This window comes from Nanorana parkeri, unplaced genomic scaffold (assembly GCF_000935625.1).
Source record: "Nanorana parkeri isolate BGI_ZX_2015 unplaced genomic scaffold, ASM93562v1 scaffold302, whole genome shotgun sequence".
Lineage (NCBI taxonomy): Eukaryota > Metazoa > Chordata > Amphibia > Anura > Dicroglossidae > Nanorana > Nanorana parkeri.
Window position 1 is genome coordinate 1322783 of NW_017306570.1, and position 22764 is coordinate 1345546.

The following is a 22764-nucleotide window of genomic DNA, read 5'->3' on the forward strand; positions in this document are numbered from 1 at the left end:
CTTCCCCCAAAAACCCCCAAAGTGGGCCCCCCCCCCCAACTTTCCCTCTCACTTGATATCATGCAGGCCACAAGTCTAACCTCAGGAATCCTTCACTTAGGATCAAAGATCTCTAATGTCCGGACCCAAGCAACACTGCGGTCATATGAAGAGACACCACAAACACCTCTGCTTCATTGTTAGAAATTAACTTTAGTAGGGAGCATTGCCTGTCCTGCACACAAATGTGTAGAGCACTACACATAAAGACACCACTCATCATCCTTCCTGTATCCAAACCATGTCAGCATCTGACTGACCGCTGCTGCAATAATCAAGTTAGCATGATAGCACTACAGGGGTTAATTAAAAAGTCAACAAAGAAGTTTACTGCATCCTACCCTTTCTCTCCTCTTTATAGCCTGTTGCTCCATTGTTCCTCAAGCAGTAATGGCAGAGCTGACAAAACAGGCCATGGCAATGTGCTGAGAAAACTTCTACAGGTCAAACAGGCTCCTGTTGCGTAGCTCTCTAGCACACTCTTACAAGTAACGGTTTCGTACTGAGCATTTCCCAGGAAAAGTTCGCCATATTTTCACATCCTTTTCTCGTAGCCAAGTCTCACCCCCCCCCTCTCCAAGGAGGAGGTGGAGGAGGAGGGGAGGGAGGAAAGAGGTTTCAATTTTCCCTGCAAAGTCAAACAATGAGCTCAGCCCTGCTGGAGTTCAGTTACGTTCTACATTGAGGAGAGAAACCCAGGCAACAGAAGCATGGCAAAGTGTGCTGAGACCCAGGCCTGGCACTGCAACTACTGCTTGCAATAATGCAACAACTCTTGGCTTCCACTGAACTCACAGCACATATAGTGCCTAATTTACTATAGTATGTAGCGTGAGGTGAAAGGAAAGTGTCATCAGATAAATTAAAGTACCAAGGCCGGTCATACAACAGTAAGGTGTTGGTCAAACGTTCGTATGAGATTGTGAAAAATCGTACATCAGGGCATGCGATGATGCCATCATTGAGTCAACTAATTTTGTTTGAAAGTCATTAAAAATGTCATCCAAACTGTCTACTTGAATGGAATCCCAGGCCTATTAAACAAGTTTCTTTTATGGCTTATGAAATAATGAAAGAATAATGCAAAGCAAAGTTTATCTAAATTTACACTGCATATTTATATTGTATATGCATCATGTTCATCAGCCCATGAGGTTTTAGTGGCTATATTATATATACTGTACATATATTATTAGATTATTAGAGAATCTAGAAATAAATCCAATTTTGCATTCACTATACAGAAACCTTTGTATTGTTCTTTTATACATTCCTATACCGTACATAATCAATTAACCAAACGAACATTCATGTACACACAAGTTCTAATTCTGGATGGAACTTTTACAAGCACATGCTCATCAATGTTTCCAGATCGAGGACAACATTTACAATTAAGTTGGTCATACATTATGCAAATTTCGGCCGGTTCTTCAAGAACCGGACGAAATTCAGACAGTGTGAAAAACAGCGTTGGCACCATTTCAGCCGGCATCCCTTAATAAGGTGATCGAAGGAGCCGGTCAGAAACTCTTTGAACGAACAGAGCCGGCAGCCGGTTTCAAAATACACACGAAACAGCTGGGATTCCTCAATCAACGTTCGTAAGCGATGGAGGAATCTGTTCCATTTTTTTATTCAGCCTGCAGGTTGAACAAAAAAAATAGAACAGTGTATGGCCAGCTTTAGAATTTTGTTTGTTTGGATATGGTAAACTGGGCCTTCAATTTTTCTCGTCACTATGGTGAAAAGGGATCACCAATTTGTTCCCATTAACTATTAGAAACTTGAATAAATGTTCAAAAAACAACATTCTCATGAAATTCTCCTGGTCTATGGCTAACTTCAGTTTAGGGATGCACCGATACCAAGTACAGTACTCAGTACAAGTACAAGTACAGATACTTTTCCAGCTCCAAGACTAGACTAGAGAAAAATTCAGTTAGGCGGCAGCTGTCATTTGTTAGGAGCACACGGAGCTCCTGGGATTGGTACATCTCTGTTTTAATGTATGATTTTGTTTTTATAAATATATATAAGTGATGCACCGATAACATTTTTGCAAGTACAAGTACTGGTACTTGCCAAGTACTTACAAGTACAAGTACTGATACATTTTTGTTTATTGTCATGTGACAGTTGTTCAAAAAAAATACAGACTAATGATTTCAGGACAGTGGTGGAGTGCCAGAGCCAGGTCCCAGCTGCAACCCCTGCAACCCTGGTAGTTCTCATGAAAATGGCAAGTATCTGCACTGGTATCTGAAAAGTATCGGTGCACTCCTACTTCAGTTGCATGGTTAGGTTGAAAATAAGACAAAACAAAGAAACAAAAAAAATATCTGCAACATTAAACTCCTAAACCTGCAGGTAAAGCAGTGGAAGGTAAAAATAAAAACCCATATAACGTCCAGTCTAATGTCCTCCCGCAGGGAAAAAAATGTCCTCCTGATCCCCAAAAGGGAACTGTATAACTTCCAGGATTAAAATTATACACTGTTATTTGTTATAAATATTGGTAGATATGTATATTGTTTGTATTTAGAAACACACCAAGTCATTTTCTTAAACAATCTACTGAGTTTTTAGCCGATACCTGCTAAATCAGCCATAATTCAAACCATGGCAGTGCAAGCAGCACTCGGCTCGATAAAAGTCAACTCAAAAATCAGTCAGATTGTGCTGAGATGTGGTGAATTCTGGAGGTGGTTTGGGATGCCATTCAAAATCAATGGCATTGCAGCGCACCTACGAGCGTAAAGTGGTGTGACTAGGCCCTAAAAGTGAAGTTATCTTTGGATTTATACCTTTTTATAAACGTTTTTATGCGTATTTATGTGTTATCAAAATTAAGTGTTTTCATGCATTGCAATTGCTAAATTTTTTCAACAGATGCTAATAGAAAGGCACCGAAAAATGAATGAGTGTGAATGGAACATGCACTACAACATAGAACATGCACTACTTTTTTTCAGTGCAATGTAACGCAACGGATCCGGTGTGAACTAGCCCCATTCACACCCATTCATTTGTTGGTGCCCTTCCGTTATCATCAACTGGAAAACGTATCGCAACCCAATGGATTGGAAGGCAGTCAAAAGGTACAATTGCAAGTCAACGGACCGCAAGTTGCGCTGCGATTTCCTTTCGGATTTTGGTGTGAATGGACCGTATAACGCGTGTTGATACATCAACATGCATCTCAACAAATCTGACAGATGTAAATTAGCACAATAGCTAACCGGTGTACATGAATTGTGTTGAAATCCCTAGATGTGAATGATCCTCTTTTCCACCAATTGCATATAATGCCTTCCTGACTTTAAACAACGTTCCACTGGGTTGACTATATGGACTATGTATGTATTTATACAAGGTGATCATATCCCCCCATAATCACCTCTAAAGAGTGAATACATTCATCTCAGGTAATCTGTACTCATAGTTGTCCTCCATGCTTCGTATTCATTGAGTTGCCCTTCTCTCCATTCCTGCAACATCCCTATGTGAACTTGTGCAAAAATGAACTGACTGCCCTTGTTTACTTCTTCCTGAAAATGCAAGTTGACTGGCTGTTATGTTGACCTACTAGCTTTACTACTGAATCACTGTCCTGGAAACAGTATATATATATATATTTAATGCTATAGAAAAGTCAACAGCCCTTAGCTACATACTTGTTCTGGATCAGTTAATCAAATCTCTGCAGCCAATAAGTATCCCAGAGTAGCATTGTGAGAAGTAGAGGATAGCAATGGCACCCTTCATGTGACTCCAGGTTTTAGTACGTGATTTTGGGCCACATTTACTAGAGTATAATGCAATCATTTAACCCATGTGATCAAGGAAGGTGACACTCTATTTTCCCTGCACATGAGTGAGGTTGTTTGATGTGAATCACATTAGCTCATTATACACTGTAGGAAATCTGGCCCTTACTCTTGCATAGTCATGATCCAAGTGACTGGAAATATACACCAAGAATTCTGAAAAATATTAAAGCGGAACTAAACTAATAAAATAAATAGCGAGCAGACTGACTCTTTATTCCACAGAAGACATTCTATGTCTAGGCGGGAGTTACATCACTCTGGTCCGTACAATCAAGTTGGTCAAAGATCCCAAGAGTTGAAGAAGTCGTGCAGACGAAGGAGCAGCAATAAAACCACTGTCTGTACTGTCTGTGTATTTATAAAATGTTTGCAGAGCTGTTGGCTGTGTGAACGTTTGTGTTGTAGATTCACACCACGTCATGCGCTCTAGATGGAGCCAAGAAGTATCGTTATTTCCTATTCTCCTCGGCTCCATCTAGTGGCCACAATGTGGTGCAAATGCACAACACAGACTTCTGCAGAGCGAACAGCTCTGCAAACGTTGTATAAATACACCCCTGAGGGCTAGTTCACACCAATTGCGGTGCATTCCAGAGCGGTAGCTGCTGGAATGCACCGCAACCACGCACAAAACTTCCCCAGAACAGAAGGGGGAGTGGCGGTGCATTTAAGTCAATGGCACCACAGCCACGCAAACACCCGCAGCCACATCAGCTTCTGATTGGTTACTATGGGCATCTGCTCCAGATTCTGTCTGTTCCAGTTTTGATGAATTCCTCCCAGTATTTCCAGTTGTGGGAGAACTTGCTCCTTTTTCTCCCACAAGTCAGTGCTCAGTGGCTGATAACTGTACATATATTATTAGATTATTAGAGAATCTAGAAATAAATCCAATTTTGCATTCACTATACAGAAACCTTTGTATTGTTCTTTTATACATTCCTATACCGTACATAATCAATTAACCAAACGAACATTCATGTACACACAAGTTCTAATTCTGGATGGAACTTTTACAAGCACATGCTCATCAATGTTTCCAGATCGAGGACAACATTTACAATTAAGTTGGTCATACATTATGCAAATTTCGGCCGGTTCTTCAAGAACCGGACGAAATTCAGACAGTGTGAAAAACAGCGTTGGCACCATTTCAGCCGGCATCCCTTAATAAGGTGATCGAAGGAGCCGGTCAGAAACTCTTTGAACGAACAGAGCCGGCAGCCGGTTTCAAAATACACACGAAACAGCTGGGATTCCTCAATCAACGTTCGTAAGCGATGGAGGAATCTGTTCCATTTTTTTATTCAGCCTGCAGGTTGAACAAAAAAAATAGAACAGTGTATGGCCAGCTTTAGAATTTTGTTTGTTTGGATATGGTAAACTGGGCCTTCAATTTTTCTCGTCACTATGGTGAAAAGGGATCACCAATTTGTTCCCATTAACTATTAGAAACTTGAATAAATGTTCAAAAAACAACATTCTCATGAAATTCTCCTGGTCTATGGCTAACTTCAGTTTAGGGATGCACCGATACCAAGTACAGTACTCAGTACAAGTACAAGTACAGATACTTTTCCAGCTCCAAGACTAGACTAGAGAAAAATTCAGTTAGGCGGCAGCTGTCATTTGTTAGGAGCACACGGAGCTCCTGGGATTGGTACATCTCTGTTTTAATGTATGATTTTGTTTTTATAAATATATATAAGTGATGCACCGATAACATTTTTGCAAGTACAAGTACTGGTACTTGCCAAGTACTTACAAGTACAAGTACTGATACATTTTTGTTTATTGTCATGTGACAGTTGTTCAAAAAAAATACAGACTAATGATTTCAGGACAGTGGTGGAGTGCCAGAGCCAGGTCCCAGCTGCAACCCCTGCAACCCTGGTAGTTCTCATGAAAATGGCAAGTATCTGCACTGGTATCTGAAAAGTATCGGTGCACTCCTACTTCAGTTGCATGGTTAGGTTGAAAATAAGACAAAACAAAGAAACAAAAAAAATATCTGCAACATTAAACTCCTAAACCTGCAGGTAAAGCAGTGGAAGGTAAAAATAAAAACCCATATAACGTCCAGTCTAATGTCCTCCCGCAGGGAAAAAAATGTCCTCCTGATCCCCAAAAGGGAACTGTATAACTTCCAGGATTAAAATTATACACTGTTATTTGTTATAAATATTGGTAGATATGTATATTGTTTGTATTTAGAAACACACCAAGTCATTTTCTTAAACAATCTACTGAGTTTTTAGCCGATACCTGCTAAATCAGCCATAATTCAAACCATGGCAGTGCAAGCAGCACTCGGCTCGATAAAAGTCAACTCAAAAATCAGTCAGATTGTGCTGAGATGTGGTGAATTCTGGAGGTGGTTTGGGATGCCATTCAAAATCAATGGCATTGCAGCGCACCTACGAGCGTAAAGTGGTGTGACTAGGCCCTAAAAGTGAAGTTATCTTTGGATTTATACCTTTTTATAAACGTTTTTATGCGTATTTATGTGTTATCAAAATTAAGTGTTTTCATGCATTGCAATTGCTAAATTTTTTCAACAGATGCTAATAGAAAGGCACCGAAAAATGAATGAGTGTGAATGGAACATGCACTACAACATAGAACATGCACTACTTTTTTTCAGTGCAATGTAACGCAACGGATCCGGTGTGAACTAGCCCCATTCACACCCATTCATTTGTTGGTGCCCTTCCGTTATCATCAACTGGAAAACGTATCGCAACCCAATGGATTGGAAGGCAGTCAAAAGGTACAATTGCAAGTCAACGGACCGCAAGTTGCGCTGCGATTTCCTTTCGGATTTTGGTGTGAATGGACCGTATAACGCGTGTTGATACATCAACATGCATCTCAACAAATCTGACAGATGTAAATTAGCACAATAGCTAACCGGTGTACATGAATTGTGTTGAAATCCCTAGATGTGAATGATCCTCTTTTCCACCAATTGCATATAATGCCTTCCTGACTTTAAACAACGTTCCACTGGGTTGACTATATGGACTATGTATGTATTTATACAAGGTGATCATATCCCCCCATAATCACCTCTAAAGAGTGAATACATTCATCTCAGGTAATCTGTACTCATAGTTGTCCTCCATGCTTCGTATTCATTGAGTTGCCCTTCTCTCCATTCCTGCAACATCCCTATGTGAACTTGTGCAAAAATGAACTGACTGCCCTTGTTTACTTCTTCCTGAAAATGCAAGTTGACTGGCTGTTATGTTGACCTACTAGCTTTACTACTGAATCACTGTCCTGGAAACAGTATATATATATATATTTAATGCTATAGAAAAGTCAACAGCCCTTAGCTACATACTTGTTCTGGATCAGTTAATCAAATCTCTGCAGCCAATAAGTATCCCAGAGTAGCATTGTGAGAAGTAGAGGATAGCAATGGCACCCTTCATGTGACTCCAGGTTTTAGTACGTGATTTTGGGCCACATTTACTAGAGTATAATGCAATCATTTAACCCATGTGATCAAGGAAGGTGACACTCTATTTTCCCTGCACATGAGTGAGGTTGTTTGATGTGAATCACATTAGCTCATTATACACTGTAGGAAATCTGGCCCTTACTCTTGCATAGTCATGATCCAAGTGACTGGAAATATACACCAAGAATTCTGAAAAATATTAAAGCGGAACTAAACTAATAAAATAAATAGCGAGCAGACTGACTCTTTATTCCACAGAAGACATTCTATGTCTAGGCGGGAGTTACATCACTCTGGTCCGTACAATCAAGTTGGTCAAAGATCCCAAGAGTTGAAGAAGTCGTGCAGACGAAGGAGCAGCAATAAAACCACTGTCTGTACTGTCTGTGTATTTATAAAATGTTTGCAGAGCTGTTGGCTGTGTGAACGTTTGTGTTGTAGATTCACACCACGTCATGCGCTCTAGATGGAGCCAAGAAGTATCGTTATTTCCTATTCTCCTCGGCTCCATCTAGTGGCCACAATGTGGTGCAAATGCACAACACAGACTTCTGCAGAGCGAACAGCTCTGCAAACGTTGTATAAATACACCCCTGAGGGCTAGTTCACACCAATTGCGGTGCATTCCAGAGCGGTAGCTGCTGGAATGCACCGCAACCACGCACAAAACTTCCCCAGAACAGAAGGGGGAGTGGCGGTGCATTTAAGTCAATGGCACCACAGCCACGCAAACACCCGCAGCCACATCAGCTTCTGATTGGTTACTATGGGCATCTGCTCCAGATTCTGTCTGTTCCAGTTTTGATGAATTCCTCCCAGTATTTCCAGTTGTGGGAGAACTTGCTCCTTTTTCTCCCACAAGTCAGTGCTCAGTGGCTGATCACCAGGTCTCAGCGCTGTCAGTTAAGGGTCAGGAGAGGGTCCAAAGCCCTAAGTTCCTACTGAGTCACAAACTAAGAAACTTATAAAGAGATTTGTTACCAGCAATGGAAAAGACCTGCCATACATTCTACTAGTTTCATCTTCTGCAAAGCCTCTGTGGATATACAGTATATCTGTGCCTTACATATTTTGACAGACTAGTCCCCTAACCCCAATATAGCCATAGCCAAAATGTTTCTGTTATATTGAGGATGGTCTCTCTGTAAATTTGCCAATACTTCTATTCAGTATCCTGATAATCAGAGGAGACACAGAAGCAGGAAAGTTTATTGTATTGTGACTTGGTCCCTTCCTACATTGAGTTCAGGGGTGCAAGTTGAAATTAATCTTCATAGTGTCACAGTTGGTGGCCACTTCTTGTATCACATAGTCTACTGGGCTTGGGTCTGTAGGCGGCCAAGGTGCCTGTACACTGTGCGAATTTCGGTCGGTCCCCAAGAACAGTCCGAAATTCGCACAGTGTGTGCCGGCACCCTTTCGGCGGACATCCCTCCTACAACTGATTGAAGGAGCTGGCTGGCTGGAAAATATTCATGCGACCTCTGTAGAGTCAGCAGTCAATGAGCCAGCCGCTGTCGGAATACAGTGCAAACAGCAGGGATTCCTTGAGTGACACACAGGTAGAGTTGATGGAGGAATGTTCTCTATGTTTTTCGTTCAACCCGTGGGTTGAATGGGAAAAATAGAGCAGTGTATGGCCAGCCTTAGGGTCTGAACTTGGCCAGTCAATTTGTATACAGAGTCTGCCCATTTGGTGACAACCATGGCATGGCCCCTGACACCCGCTGCCTCTAGGCGCCCTCCTATGATGCCTTGTAGGTAATCTCGCCCTGTATAGCATACTCCCCAAAATTTCCAGATGCAGGGACTGTACTTAGGTCCCTTCTCCTACTTTGTCAAAGACTATCCACTCCTCCAGGGTAAGTGCCCCCTTTAGTGACCTCAACTGTACTATGTGCTCCTGCCATCAGACTGAAACCTGGATTAGGCAGTCAGAGGAAAGTAACACAGTACATTTGCCATTATTAGAGGGTATCTGCTTTGGAGGAGAGAGGAGAGAGAAAATAATGAAACTGGACCTGCTGCACTTTCTGAAAGATGTCAGGACAGTGAAAAAGAAGTTAAATCTTAAAAATGCATTCATGCAGCCTATTAACAAAAATGTATCTTATTTGTGCATCACTCAGCTGTTGAGCCTAAAACCATCTCTAAATTGGTGCTGACACTGTCCTTACTTCTGGAGGGTGGCTACTTTTGTTCCTCATGGTCTCTGTTTGTTGTAAAGTAGCCACTGCTCGAAGCTCACTCCCGTGATGACTACAATCTCAGTACAAATTAGTAAACTAAACATAAGATTGTAGTCAATCACAGGAGCGAACTTGGAGCGGTGACTACTTTACAACACATGCAGAGGCCATGGGAAACAAAAGTAGCCACCCTCCAGAAGGTAGGACAGTGTCGGCATGAATTCAGAGATGATTTGAGGATCTACAGCTGAGTGATACACAAATAAGATACATTATTGTTAATAGTTAAGGCACTTGACTGCATTTTAAAAGGAGAACTATGGGGTTAGGACTTTTCCCCATAGTTCTCCTTAGGGTAACGGGAGGACACAAACTAGCGTCCTCCCGTCACCCTAAGCTCAGTATACCGTGAGCTACAGCTCGCGGTATACTGAGACGCCACAGCTAAAACGGATCCCGACAATTATGTCTGGATCCGCCCAGCTGCGTGAGTGACAGCTGGCTCTGCCTATCTAGAGGCAAAGCCAGCTGTACCCGCCCCCTCCCCGTCCGTTCCGCCAGTCAGCGCTGGAGGATCGGCCACGGGAGGGGGGAATCCAGTCACTCCCCTGTCACGGCTCTCTGCCGTGACAGGATCGAGAAGTGAGCGAACGCCGGTATGTGTTCGCTTACTTCCCGATCTACTGAGCCGACCTGTGACAGTTTAATTGTCACAGGTCAGCTAGAACTATGAGGATGAGTGAAAAGCACTCACCTCATAGTTCTCCTTTAAGATTTAACGTCTGAATTTAGTGTCACTTTAAATCTTATTATCAATAGGTCCAATATGGGTTGGATGGATCTACAGGTAAAGTTCAAAATCCACTCAGTGCCTGCTTCCTTATATGCACAAAATAATGTTTGCAAACTATATAAAGTCTGCCCATGAAAAGCAATAATTAATTGAGGCTACTGAACAATGTAGAGATGTGTAGCAAGGACATTTGAACTTCATAAAGGGTTGTTGTTACACAAAGAGATTTTCCAACATTATAACAAATCATTTTTGATCATTCGCTGATTGGTCTTATTCTGCGGAGAAAAGGAATCTAATAATTCACTGGATGCGTGCTGGTAACTCCTAACATTCCAGTGAGGAGAGATTATGTTCCAATGTCATAAAACTTGCTTGAGGAAGGACAGAGATCTCACTGATCATTGGTGTCTGTAAAATATCTGTTTGCATATGGTAAACACTGGATACAAGTTAAAAGAAAATGGAATTGGCCCTCAAAGATCATTTAAATAGTGCCTCTAGCTTTGCAGCCAAATTGTGTTAATTCCTTTTTTTAGTTGTTACATGTTCCCATTCCCATAGTATAACTTTAAAACAAATATTTGTTGATTACCATTTCACTTGCCCTTTACTAAAAAATTTAAAAACTGAAGTGTTTCTATTCTCTGTAATTTAGTAAGGGGGCTGGGGAGTTAATGTTTACTATAAATAATTATGTCTGTATTGTACTGGCAGATCTCATCAGTTGCAAACTAGATTTGAACAAGGCCTGTCCTATCAAAGTTTTAAAAGCCTGACTTCTGTATTGTATGTTAATGTAACTCAGTCAGTAGTCTTTGTATGGAGACAGGAAAGTAGGGGATCACCAGCACTCGAGAAGATATTGTTTAAATCCTTGTGTTCATTCATGAGAACATAACATCACATGCATCAAAGAGCTAACGTTTCGGGGCCAGACAGGATCCCTTCATCAGGGCAACGTTTCGGGGCCAGGCAGGATCCCTTCATCAGGGCGACGTATGTCGCCCTGATGAAGGGACCCTGCTTGGCCCTGAAATGTTGGCTCTTTGATGCATGCAACGTTATGTTCTCATAAATGAACACAAGGATTTAAACAATATCTTCTCAAGTGTGGTGATCCTCTACTTTCCTAAACTTGAAGATGCACAGCACCATCCATGTGTCAGGAACCGGATCTGAACCCAGGGCCTCTGCTGTAGCTGGCAGTGGTTCTACCTGCTGAGCCACCTTAGAACCTTGGATAGCTTCCTGCCTGATCTCCTGTGTTAAACCTAATTTCTGCTGAACTCTGAACTCCTTGCTCCTCCCTTGAACTTCCTATTTAAGCCATGCCTCTGCACTTCCTGTTTGCCAGCTTATTGTGCTCCTGCCAATATCTTGCTTCCTGCTCCCTCTGTGATACAATCCGCTCATACTGCTACACGTGTACCGACCTTTGGCTGCTGATTCACTGACTACTCTCATTGTCTTCTGCTTCATAACTGATACCTTTGGCTACTGACCTCGGCTTGTTCACTGACTACGCTTCTGCATGCTCCTATACTACTGCCGTCTGCTTGTGTACCAAACCCGGCCTGTTATACCACAAATTTGCCTGCTGTTTCAGCTACTGGACTCTGAGCCTGATCCCAGATCGTGACATCGTGTTTGTCACTATGAGCACCATATTGGTAAAAATTTGAAATTGTTCACAGTAGCTTGCAGTTTGCACAAAGGCCTGCTCCAAAGAAACATCAAAAAAAAAATTTTTTAGGTATGCTGTGTGAATGGGAACAGAGAACAAACATACTGTATAGTGGGTTTTCTCAAATTTGACTGCAAACATAACAATACATTTTGAAAAGTACTAAATAATGGCTAAAATGGACACCATGGTTTTTAAATGTATGTATGTTATATTAGCCTACAATGTTATTATAATTGTATGTTATTTTAGCATGCCTTAAGCACTACTTAGCATTTCTGAAGTGATACTGTAGCCATTAACATTACTCACATGAGACAGACCATGTACATGTACTGATCAACCATAACACTATGACCAATGGCCTAATATTGAGTAGGTCCCCCCTTTGAGACCAAAACAGCCCCTACCCATTGAGGCATATACTCCACTAGACCTCTGAAGGTATGTTTTGGTATCTGGCACCAAGCCATCAGTAGCAGATCCTTTAAGTCCTGTAAGTTGTGTGGTGGAGTCTCTATGGATCGGACTTGTGTTTGCAGCACAGGCCACAGATGCTCGATTAAATTGAGATCTGGAGAATTTGGAGACCAAGTCAACACCTCAAACATATTGCTGTGTTTCTCAAACCATTTTTGAACCATTTTTGTAGTGTGACAGGGAGCATTATCCTGCTGAAAGAAGCCACTGCCATCAGGGAATACTGTTTACATGACAGAGTGTACTTGGTCAGCAACAATGTTTAGGTAGTTGGTGTCAAAGTAACATCCACACGAATGGCAGGACCCAAGGTTTCCCAGAAGAACATTGTCCAAAGAAACACACTGTCTCCACTGGCTTGCCTTCTTCACATAGTGCATCCTGGTGCCATCTATTCCCCAGTTAAGTGACGCACAAACACCAAGCCATCCACATGATGTAACAGAAGATATGATTCATCAGACCAGGCGACCTTCTTCCTTTACTCTGTGGTCCAGTTCTGATTCTCACATGCCCATTGTAGGTGATTTTGGTGGTGGATAAGGGTCAGCATGGGCACCCTGACTGGTCTGCGGCTACACAACCCTATATGCAACAAACTGCTATGCACTGTCTGTTAAGACACCCTTCAATTGGAACCAGCATTAAAGTTTTTAGCAATTTGAGCTACAGTAGCTCTTCTATTGGATCGGACACTGGCCAGCCTTCGCTCCCCACGTGCATCAGTGAGCCTTGGCCACCCATGACCCTGTCACCGGTTCACCAGTCTTCCTTCCTTGGACCACCTTTGGGGGTTCTGACCAATGCAGACTGGGAAAATCCCACAAAAACTGTAATTTTGGAGTTGCTCTGACCCAGTTATCTAGCCGACCCAATTTCACCCTTGTCAAAGTAATGCAATTCCTTACACGTGCCCATTTTTCTGCTTCCAACACATTAATTTCAGTGACAAAATTTTCACTTGCTGTCAAAAATATCCCACCCACTTCCAGGTGCCATTATAATGAGATTATCAATGTTATTCACTATACCTCTCAGTAGTCATAATTTTATGGCTGATCGGTGTATATATAGAAATGAGAGAAAGCTACCTGACTAAGTTAATTTAACATTTTTGATGGCATTTTCACATGCCAACAGTTCAGTGGCTTTCAGTAATCCTGTCCAGTTGTCAAAGTATGTGTACTCTACTTATGCAGCACCTCAAAGTGCAATGACAATCCACTGGTCACCCAAAAAAGAGATGTAAAGAAATGACAGGGTGAGTAACAAAGAGAGGAGACAAATAGAGGACAGATTGTGACAACAATGATGGAAAAGGTTCACAGCACAAGTGACAAAAGGTCCAGCCAATAATGGTAGGGTCAGCATCTCAGTGTTAATCTTAGTCAAATCCCCTTCAAACAGCTATTTGTGAAGGACCCCCCAGAAAAAGCCATCTATTTTTACCTCTAGTGTGTCACCTAGGGAGGAATTTAGATGATCTTATTATTGGTATTATTATTAGTAGTACTGTACTGTGTTTGTATTATAATTACTGTTTGCTGGTTTCTCTAAGTATAAGTAGATGTTAGACAAGAACATATGTTCAAGAACACTCAATGCTGTGTTCTCAGATCATGGCTGTCAATGGTCCTGAGTTTTTTACTTCCCAGATGAACCTGTTCTAAGGGGACATACTCAACGTTTGTTTAAGGAGCAAGCATTTAAAGGAGAACTCCAGGCAGAAATATTCTTACCACTTGCAGTGGGGCAAAGCCTGCACTGCAAGGGTTAAGTGCTCTAATGTTCTAGGTGCAAAAATAATAAAGTTATACTCACTTGAACCTTGCAGCCAGCCAGCTGAGAGCGCTCCACCTGTCTCCTCCTCGGCTCCAGTGATGATATGTCCTTTGGCGTCCTCACGTCCAATACATAGTGTATTGGATGTGATCACTTAAAGGACTTAGACTGCTGGTGCTGAGGGGGAGCGAGGTTGGAAGGACCAGTCAGAACAGCCAGTCCGCTCTGAGGTTCAGGTGAGTATATCTTTTGTATTTTACCTCCTAGACAAAAACAAGCGCTTAACCCTTGCAGTGCGAAGGTAGCCCCACTGCAAGGGCTAAGCATAATGTTTCCAGGGTTCTTTAAAAATGTATGTGCCTACTGTATACTGCACCAAGCATGGGCAGCTAGGGTTATAGTTGTGAAAGCTAGGACAGGGCTAAAGAATGTCCTAATTTAAGATTTCAACGCTGAACTTCAGTCAGATATTAAATAAACATAATGTAAAAGGTATAAACATATGTAGTGCACCCCCTAGGGAGACGCAGAGAAATAGAAGGCTCTTCTATTTCTAGTTCAGTAGCCATCAGCCCTTTTCATTAGCTCCAGCAATACCAACACTTCTAGCATAGAACAAGCTCGAGTCATAGGGACTTTTTAGTATTTATTGCTAGGTAATAACTAGGAGAGAGGGTTAGGATTGCAGGATGCCCAAGATGCATCCAGAGGCAAGTACATTATTCAAATGAATGACTCATTTTGCCTCTCTCCCTTACCTCATTGCTCTTTTTTGCAGGTCTTATAGCAAAAGTGTTGCTAGCGCCAGGCACCCAGGGCATGTGCCCCACATCTGATGTTCAGTGGGCAGGTCCTGAAACTGTGAACTGCCCACTACGATTTTCTTTTACTTTTCACTGCGTATATTGCACAGCCTGCATTGATGGCCTCTGCCTGTAAATTAATTGTTGATAATCTCCCCAGACAGACCTGGGTTATTGGTGAGCGCAGTGCTACTGTCCCCATGACCACTTGTATGTTTTAAAGGGAGCAATAGGTATCCAGTAAATGTGCGCTTCAACTGACAGAGTGTAATATAAGTGAAAATATTATATAGACTAATAAATATATTCAATCTTAAAATTCCAGATATAAATATTCAGTTGTTTCTATATAAAAAAAAAGTCCAAACCCTTGCTTTGCACAACAATAGTGCCTTAAAATATATAAAATTTCAGATCCTAAAAGATCGGCAAACAGAAAATAAAAAGGGTCCTCTCTCAGAGCGCTTACTCCCCACAGACTTCCAGATCAGAATAGCCAGAACCCCCGGGTGGTCTGCCGTCTTTTGAGAACATCCTGGATGACGAAACGCGTCAAGGGGCGGACCTTGCTTAGGCTATTCTGATCTAGAAGTCTGTTGGGGAGTAAGTGCTCCAGGAGAGGATCCTTTTTATTTGCTGTTTGCCAGCTAATTTTAAACATACCTCATGTCAGTAGAACTGATTTAATTTAAATAAGTACACTGCACAATGAGCGGGGGGTTTTTTTTATTGCTCTTTTAATATGGCGATGTGAGTGGAGAATAATCAAGCAAGCTGTGGAGTGGAGAGAAGTACAAGACTCAGAGAGTGGAAGATAGCTGTGCTTAATTGCAATATTGTATCACACATGATTTGATAGTGACACTTCTTATTTTCATCACTTTTTATTTTTATCACTTGGAGAAACGTGGAAATTCTATGGTGTGGATCTTTTAGGATCCGAAATTTTATATATTTTAAGGCACTATTGTTGTGTAGAGCAAGGGTTTGGAGTTTTTTTTATATAGAAACAACTGAATATTTATATCTGGAATTTTAAGATTTAATATTTATTAGTCTATAAAATATATTCACTTATATTACACTCCTGGAGAGATATGTATGGAAATTTGAACTTGCAATGTTAGAAATATGTTGAAGGGATTTAATGAATTATCTATAATATGTTTTAGGATGCACTTTAATTGAGACTTATAGCTATTGAGACATTGTAGTTGCAATAATGGTAGCGCTGTGCACTTTTTAATGTAATGAGACACACTGGCAACCAACGTAAGAGGACATACTGGCCACAAACAAAAGGGGACACAGTTACCATCAACTTAAGGGGACATACCAACTATCATCATAAGGGGACACACTGACCAATAATGTAAGCGGACACAGTGATGACCAATGCAACGAGACACACTGGCAACCATTGTAAGGGGACATACTGGCCACAAACAAAAGGGGACACAGTGACCATCAACTTACAGGGACATACTACAGCTTCATTCCGCGCATTTTTCTGTGTGGAAAACGCTACCACCGCGTGTGAATGGAGGAGACGATGAGTGCTGACCACCAGTGTAAAGTGATTCCCCAAGCACCAGTGTAAAGGTGCATCCTGAGCACCAATAGTGAGCACACTAACCACCTGATCACTGCACTGTGCACTTTATGCTGTGCAATTACATAGTCCTGGTATTTGCTGTCTGACTGCTGCACAGTATGTGCTATGTTGTACAATACATAGTTCTGACTGCTGCACTTCATACTCTACATAGTCCTGACTGTTGCACTCTATACCCTTTGTTGCATGTTACATAGTTCTGATCACTGCACTCTTCATACTACATAATTGTGGCTTTGTACTTTATACTCCATTTTGTACATTACATAGGTTTGACCCCTGCCCTGTATATGCTATGTTGTATGTCACATAGTCCTGACAACTCCACTCTATACGCTGTGGTGTACATTAAATTGTCCCAATCACTCATGTTGTGTTGTATGTTACATAGTTTTGAATGTTATACTCTATATGCTAGATAGTCCTGACCACTGCACTCTATATACTATGATGTATTTGATACAGTTATGACTATTGCACTTTATATGTTATGTTGTGCATTACTTTTGATCTGAATGATGCACTTTATATGCTATGCTGTACATTACATATTCCTAACTGCTGCACTATATACACTATATTGTGCATCATAGACTGCTGCACTGTATACACTATGATGTGCATTACATACCTCGTTACATGTTCATTGTCTCAAGAATTGCTGGTTGCAAAGTAGCTATTAATTAATTTAATGAAGTTCTTCTATGGAGTAAGATCAAAGTGTTAGCTCTCCGTATGTGATGGAAGAATGGAATGATCCTTTGTGCTGCAGTTTATGCTGGTCATTGAGACCTTCACTTGTGTCACAGTAATAAGGCATATTCTGTGGATACACGAACTTACTTATTTCTTTTACACCACTGGCAAGTTCAGTCTGGCAACACCCTATGTTAAAGGAGTTTCCTATTGAAACTAGAAAAAAATTTTGGTTAGGGGGATGCACTGGGGTCCCAGCGTGCATTTTTGGTTGCTGGGCCCCCAGTGCGTCCCAGCACCTTATTAGGAGGAGTAGGCTACCTCCAGGTACACCTGCATGCAATCTATTGACTTCATTAATAAGCTCACACTTGGAGACTCAGATACATAGAGTTAGGACCACACTTTGCAGAGGTGCCTTGGCGCGGCAGTGTGGCTTCTACATATTTTTGGCCAAAAGTTTGTGCAACTAAAACCTCTGATTTTAACGCATACTGTTGACAGGGCTACTTGTTTGGTTGCAGGCTGGCTGGCAGGTTGGGGCTGGGGAATTTTTGTGTTTTGTATAGTTTCCTATTGAGCCCTGGTCTTTTACAACCCTAGCAATGCCCCTGCTGTATGGAGATTTCATTAGAAACAAAGAGAATCTGAAAAAACAGTTCTGTTCTATCTCTCTGACACAAATGCCATAAATACACATTGAATGAAATGCATATCTGTAAAATAAATGTTTTATATTAAAACAATGTAATCATCAAAACTGACCCTTTATATAGAATGTTTATATAAGAGAAAGTAAGGGCCTAAATAATATACATACTGACATCCTGTATATATAGCTAAACTAAGCCTTCTGTCATTATATTACCTTATCATAAGAAATATATTTTAATATTGCTAGCATATCACTAGATAGCAGGTTATCCATCCGATATATCTTCCCACATCCTTCTTCCTGCAAAGTTATATCTGTTTTATCATTCACGCCCCAGAAGATAGATTTCTCATCTAAATCACACAAATTAGGTACTGCACCTCTCTGGTCTCGGTCCCTTAATGAATACATTTAGTAACACAGCAGGTAAACAGATCATATTAATTTCATTTCTCTCAGTACTTACCCAGACACACTGATCATGGCTGGGATCCACAGAGAATATTAAATCTATAACTTGTTCTGTGAGGCTGTTAATGTAAGTATTTTTAATCAAATAGTTTTACCAGGAGTGTGATACCGAGATTTGCTTTTCCAATGCATTGAAATAATACAAATCCTTTGTTTGACAAAATAAATGAATCATTTTTAAATGTTTGGGTATTCAGAAAACCTGCAACTAAATTTGTTCCATCTAATCTATCTATTGAATGTTATTTATTTATGTTTACAATTTATTTTAGTGGACGCCTTGACTTTTTATTTTAACATTTTGTGAATACAGAGCCATTCAGTAATGATGCGTTTAAACTAAGAAATACAAAGACTTTGTATTTATTTATTTCCCTTCCTTCTACAGACATATTCACTCAAAGGCCAGAAAAGTGAACCAGCTACTTCAGAAGCGGCGCTTGAACTACATTAAAAGGATATGCAATTACATCTCCATTTCTACACTTGCTTTGTGTGTTAACTGATTGCCAAGTATGGGCTTAAAGTGAACTGTAGTTAGGCTATCAACATCCAAGTATTAAGATATTCTTAACCATCAGTAAATATGCTTTAAAAGCCCTACCTGACCTCTGTAGCTGCAGGTACTGTGGAGCAATGTAGCCTAAGGGCTTGTTTTACCATGGCTGCTGCTGTGTGCTGTGAAGTGAGCGGTGCGGATGTGTTGTAATGACAAATAACGCTATTTACTTTTCTTTCAATTTGAAATGTCACAAAATCACATTTCATTAACCTTTGGATTGTGGGTTGTGACGTGGTGTACTGCACTGAACAAAAAGTAAAACATGTCCCACTTTTTTAAACACACACCACTGCAGTTTAGTAGGGTCAACTGAACTCATAGGACTTACGGCAAATTGCCTTGTCTATGCGTTGGGACTGTGTTGGGCAAGGCTGCCCAGCACAGCCCAATGCATATGGTGTGAATGGGCCCTCAAAGTTCATAGCAGAGGCGCTACATTTTTCTTTCAGTAGCTTAGCTCGCCCTACTCAAATTGAGAGAAGTGGCTGTGAAAGATGCTGTGAAATTTGAGAATGATCTACTTCACAGTTCCTACAGCTATAGAGGTCATTAAATGGATTGTTTTAAAGATAATGTATGCTTGTTAAGAAAATTCAATAGTTGATAGTACATAGCCTAGTCCAGGGGTCAGCAACCTTAAACACTCAAAGAGCCATTTGGACCCATTTCCCACAGAAAAGAAAACACCAGGAGCCACAAAACCCTTTTGACATCTAAAATGAAGATAACACTGCATATATCGTTTTTTACCGTTATGCTATGTATAGCATGTATATAAGTATATGTGGGCTTAGTAACCCACTGGACCACTGGACCCTGGGCCCACCCAAGAGTGACCCTGCAGAGCACACCATAGATCCTGCACAGCCCATCTGACACTCTCTATGGAGGGCTCTGCAGGGCCTCAGGTGGTCTGGTCGCTGGGGTCCCTTTCCTTGTACCTCCCCCCAACTCCTCTTACCTGCTACTGCTGGGGCCTGGCCTCCTTCACCCCCTCCCCTGTCACCTCTTCCATGCCACCCCTGGTACAGCTGATACTCATCTAAGAGGCCCCCCAGGCTGCCCAGACCCCTCACATGGGTACCGGCCGTACCCCCCTGATGGCGGTGTTCTGTCAAAGTTTGTGACTGCATTACAATCTGTGACCGGTGACGTGGTCACCCATTTTAATGTAATCCCGCCCAGTTTTTTGGCGGTGGAATGTGTGACCGCCAATAGGTCAAGCATTCCAACGCTTTTTCAGCTATTCCAGGGCATATCGGCATCGCAAATCGTATCTGCAGGAGAACCGATCTGCCCTGGAACAGCTGTTCGGTCCTGAAATGTCACTTCTATGCGACACTGTGAGTGCGATCTCACATTCCACCCCACTCACAAAGTCGGATAGAAGTGACATTTAATTTCAGCTGTTCCAGGGCAGATCGATTTTCCTGCACATATGATTTGTGCTGCCGATCTGTACATGATCTTAGGAGAAATGTAGTTTCAAAGCTTTTGATTCAGGAGAAGTAAAACTGGTGGAGTATAACGACAACGCGTTTCGCGTGTCACCACGCTTCCTCAGGTCTAGAGGTGTTCAGTCCCAGGAGGAGCCAGCGGATGCCCCTACAGAACAATGTCAGATATTTGAAAGGATTTTTGGGTTTCAAACTTCGTCCAGACAGTGGAATGAATCAACCAAAACACCAGTGTCTGTATATTCTGGATTCTTATCCTAGCGTTGCACACATGTCTATTGCTTCATTCCAAGAGAGGCCATACTGTCCGGCGGGATATGTTCGGACATACAGCGATGGCCTCTCTTGGAATGAAGCAATAGACATGTGTGCAACGCTAGGATAAGAATCCAGAATATCCCAGATAGCAAGAAATTGTGCTGCAAGTTTGAAAATGACTTGCTAAACTCTTGCAGACTTGCCAAGCTTCACAATTTTGTTGCACAATTACAGCAAGTCTGCATTGCAAGTCTCCAGATCAGCGAGCTTGCAGAGCTCTTGCTAAGATCTGCAGGACTCTTGCTGTAGACTTGCCAAGCAAATTTGCTACAAATTTAAAAAGTGTCAACTAGAACCTGTGCTGCAAGTGTTCTGCAAGTCTACAACTTGCCAGGAATATGTGCAGCAAGTTAACAAAATTACAATTTAACCCCGACACAAGTTTGTGGCAAGTTATCCTTGCTATCTGGGATACAGACACTGGTGTTTTGGGACCAGGGACCAGACAAAGCAAAGTTGTCAAGTTTGCCGACAATTGTTTCAAAAACGAGGAGTCATTGTCCAACCAGGCACGCAAGAAGTCCAAGACCACGGAGACATCCCAAAGATGGGAATAATGAGGAGCAGGAGGCCGAGAAAGGCGGATGCCTCGAAGGAGTCAACAGAGTAAGGCATCCCTGCCAATTGGCAAGTACATAGCCCGCAGAGACAGCGGAGCAAAAGATATTGACCGTACGGTAGGATTTGCCCTCCGCAAAAAGTGCTGACAAATACTGATCACATATGGAGTCATAAAGGGATCGATTTGCCTAGCCAGACACCAATCATCCCATCTGTTCCAGGTGTAATGATAGACACATCAGGTACCCAGAACCCAAGACTCTCGGAGCAAGGAGGGAGCTGTAGGTGATAAGCCCAACAGATTCCAGGAATCTCTCAAACCACAAGAGGAAGACGTTCCTGAAGCACCAGTGGGTGGGGTTTCCCTTCCAAGTCCTGTAAGAGAAGGGAGCTCCAGGGAAGGAGGAGAGGGTACACGCATGACAACTCCAGCAGAGCAGGGAACCAAGGCTGAGCCTGCCAGATCGGAGTGACAAGAAGGATGCTCACCTGCTGAAGGCGAACCTGGTGAATCAAACATGAAATCATTGAAAAGGAAGGGAAGGTGGCCACCTCTGAGTAAAGGCATCCAATGCCCGTGAGAACAGATCGGGAAGCCAACTGAAGAACTGCGGCAGTTGATTAATCCAACAGAAGGCACAGGTCCAGCCAGGAGAAGAGCAATAATTTTCCCTGTTCAGCATCCAGTCGCTGGTAGCCCTCCAAAACCGGAAGAACCAATCCGCCGTGAAATTGTCCACCCCCGGTAGGCATGTGGCAGATGTGCCTGTCTAAACACGTGCCAGTGGTCCTACAGTAGGGTGGACAGATGCTTCGATCGAGCACCCTTTAACGATTGATGTATTGTACTGCAGACACGTTGTCCTTACCCATTAAGGTAGAACAGGTCGAAAGAGCCTTGGAAAAACAAAAAGAATTCGGACAGCCAAGAGCCAGCCAGAAGCGCCAAGCAGTTGTGTAAGAACGATCTACTGGTGTCCAGCGTCCTCCCGTCGCCAAATCCGCACCAGTCGCGCCCCAGCCCCACAGGCTGGCATCAGATTCCTGAACAAAATCTGGCTGAGTACCGAAGATCACCGTCCCATTCCAAGCATCCATGTGTCGAAGCCCCCATGTGAGTTGGACAAGAACGTCGTCTGCCCAGGGACCAATTGATCCTGAGACGGATTGATCCAAAGATCCCTTGTCTTCAAGCACTGTATGGCTCGGTAATAAAGAGGCCCTGAAAAAAATGGCCTGAATGGAGGAAGCAGCAGATATGAAGCTGATGAAGTGCCTGCCGGTGCCGGCAATTTGGCAGCAGAAAGCCGAAGCAAGGAGTTGATCAAATCGATCTCAAAACCGAGAAACTGCACTT

The 22764-nt window shown here is 42.1% G+C and overlaps 1 protein-coding gene across 1 annotated transcript in view; it reads right to left on the reverse strand.

Moving 5' to 3' along the window:
* The window catches only part of TTC28 (tetratricopeptide repeat domain 28), a 553780-nt gene extending 531275 nt beyond the window's left edge, over positions 1-22505 (reverse strand). Inside the window, exons 1-2 of the mRNA XM_018557772.1 lie at positions 22257-22505; positions 21729-21911 (exon numbers count right to left, since the gene is read on the reverse strand). Of these exons, the coding sequence (XP_018413274.1) occupies positions 21729-21911; positions 22257-22505 (432 nt within the window). The remainder of the gene's footprint in view (positions 1-21728; positions 21912-22256) is intronic.
* Between the last annotated feature and the right edge of the window lie 259 nt (positions 22506-22764).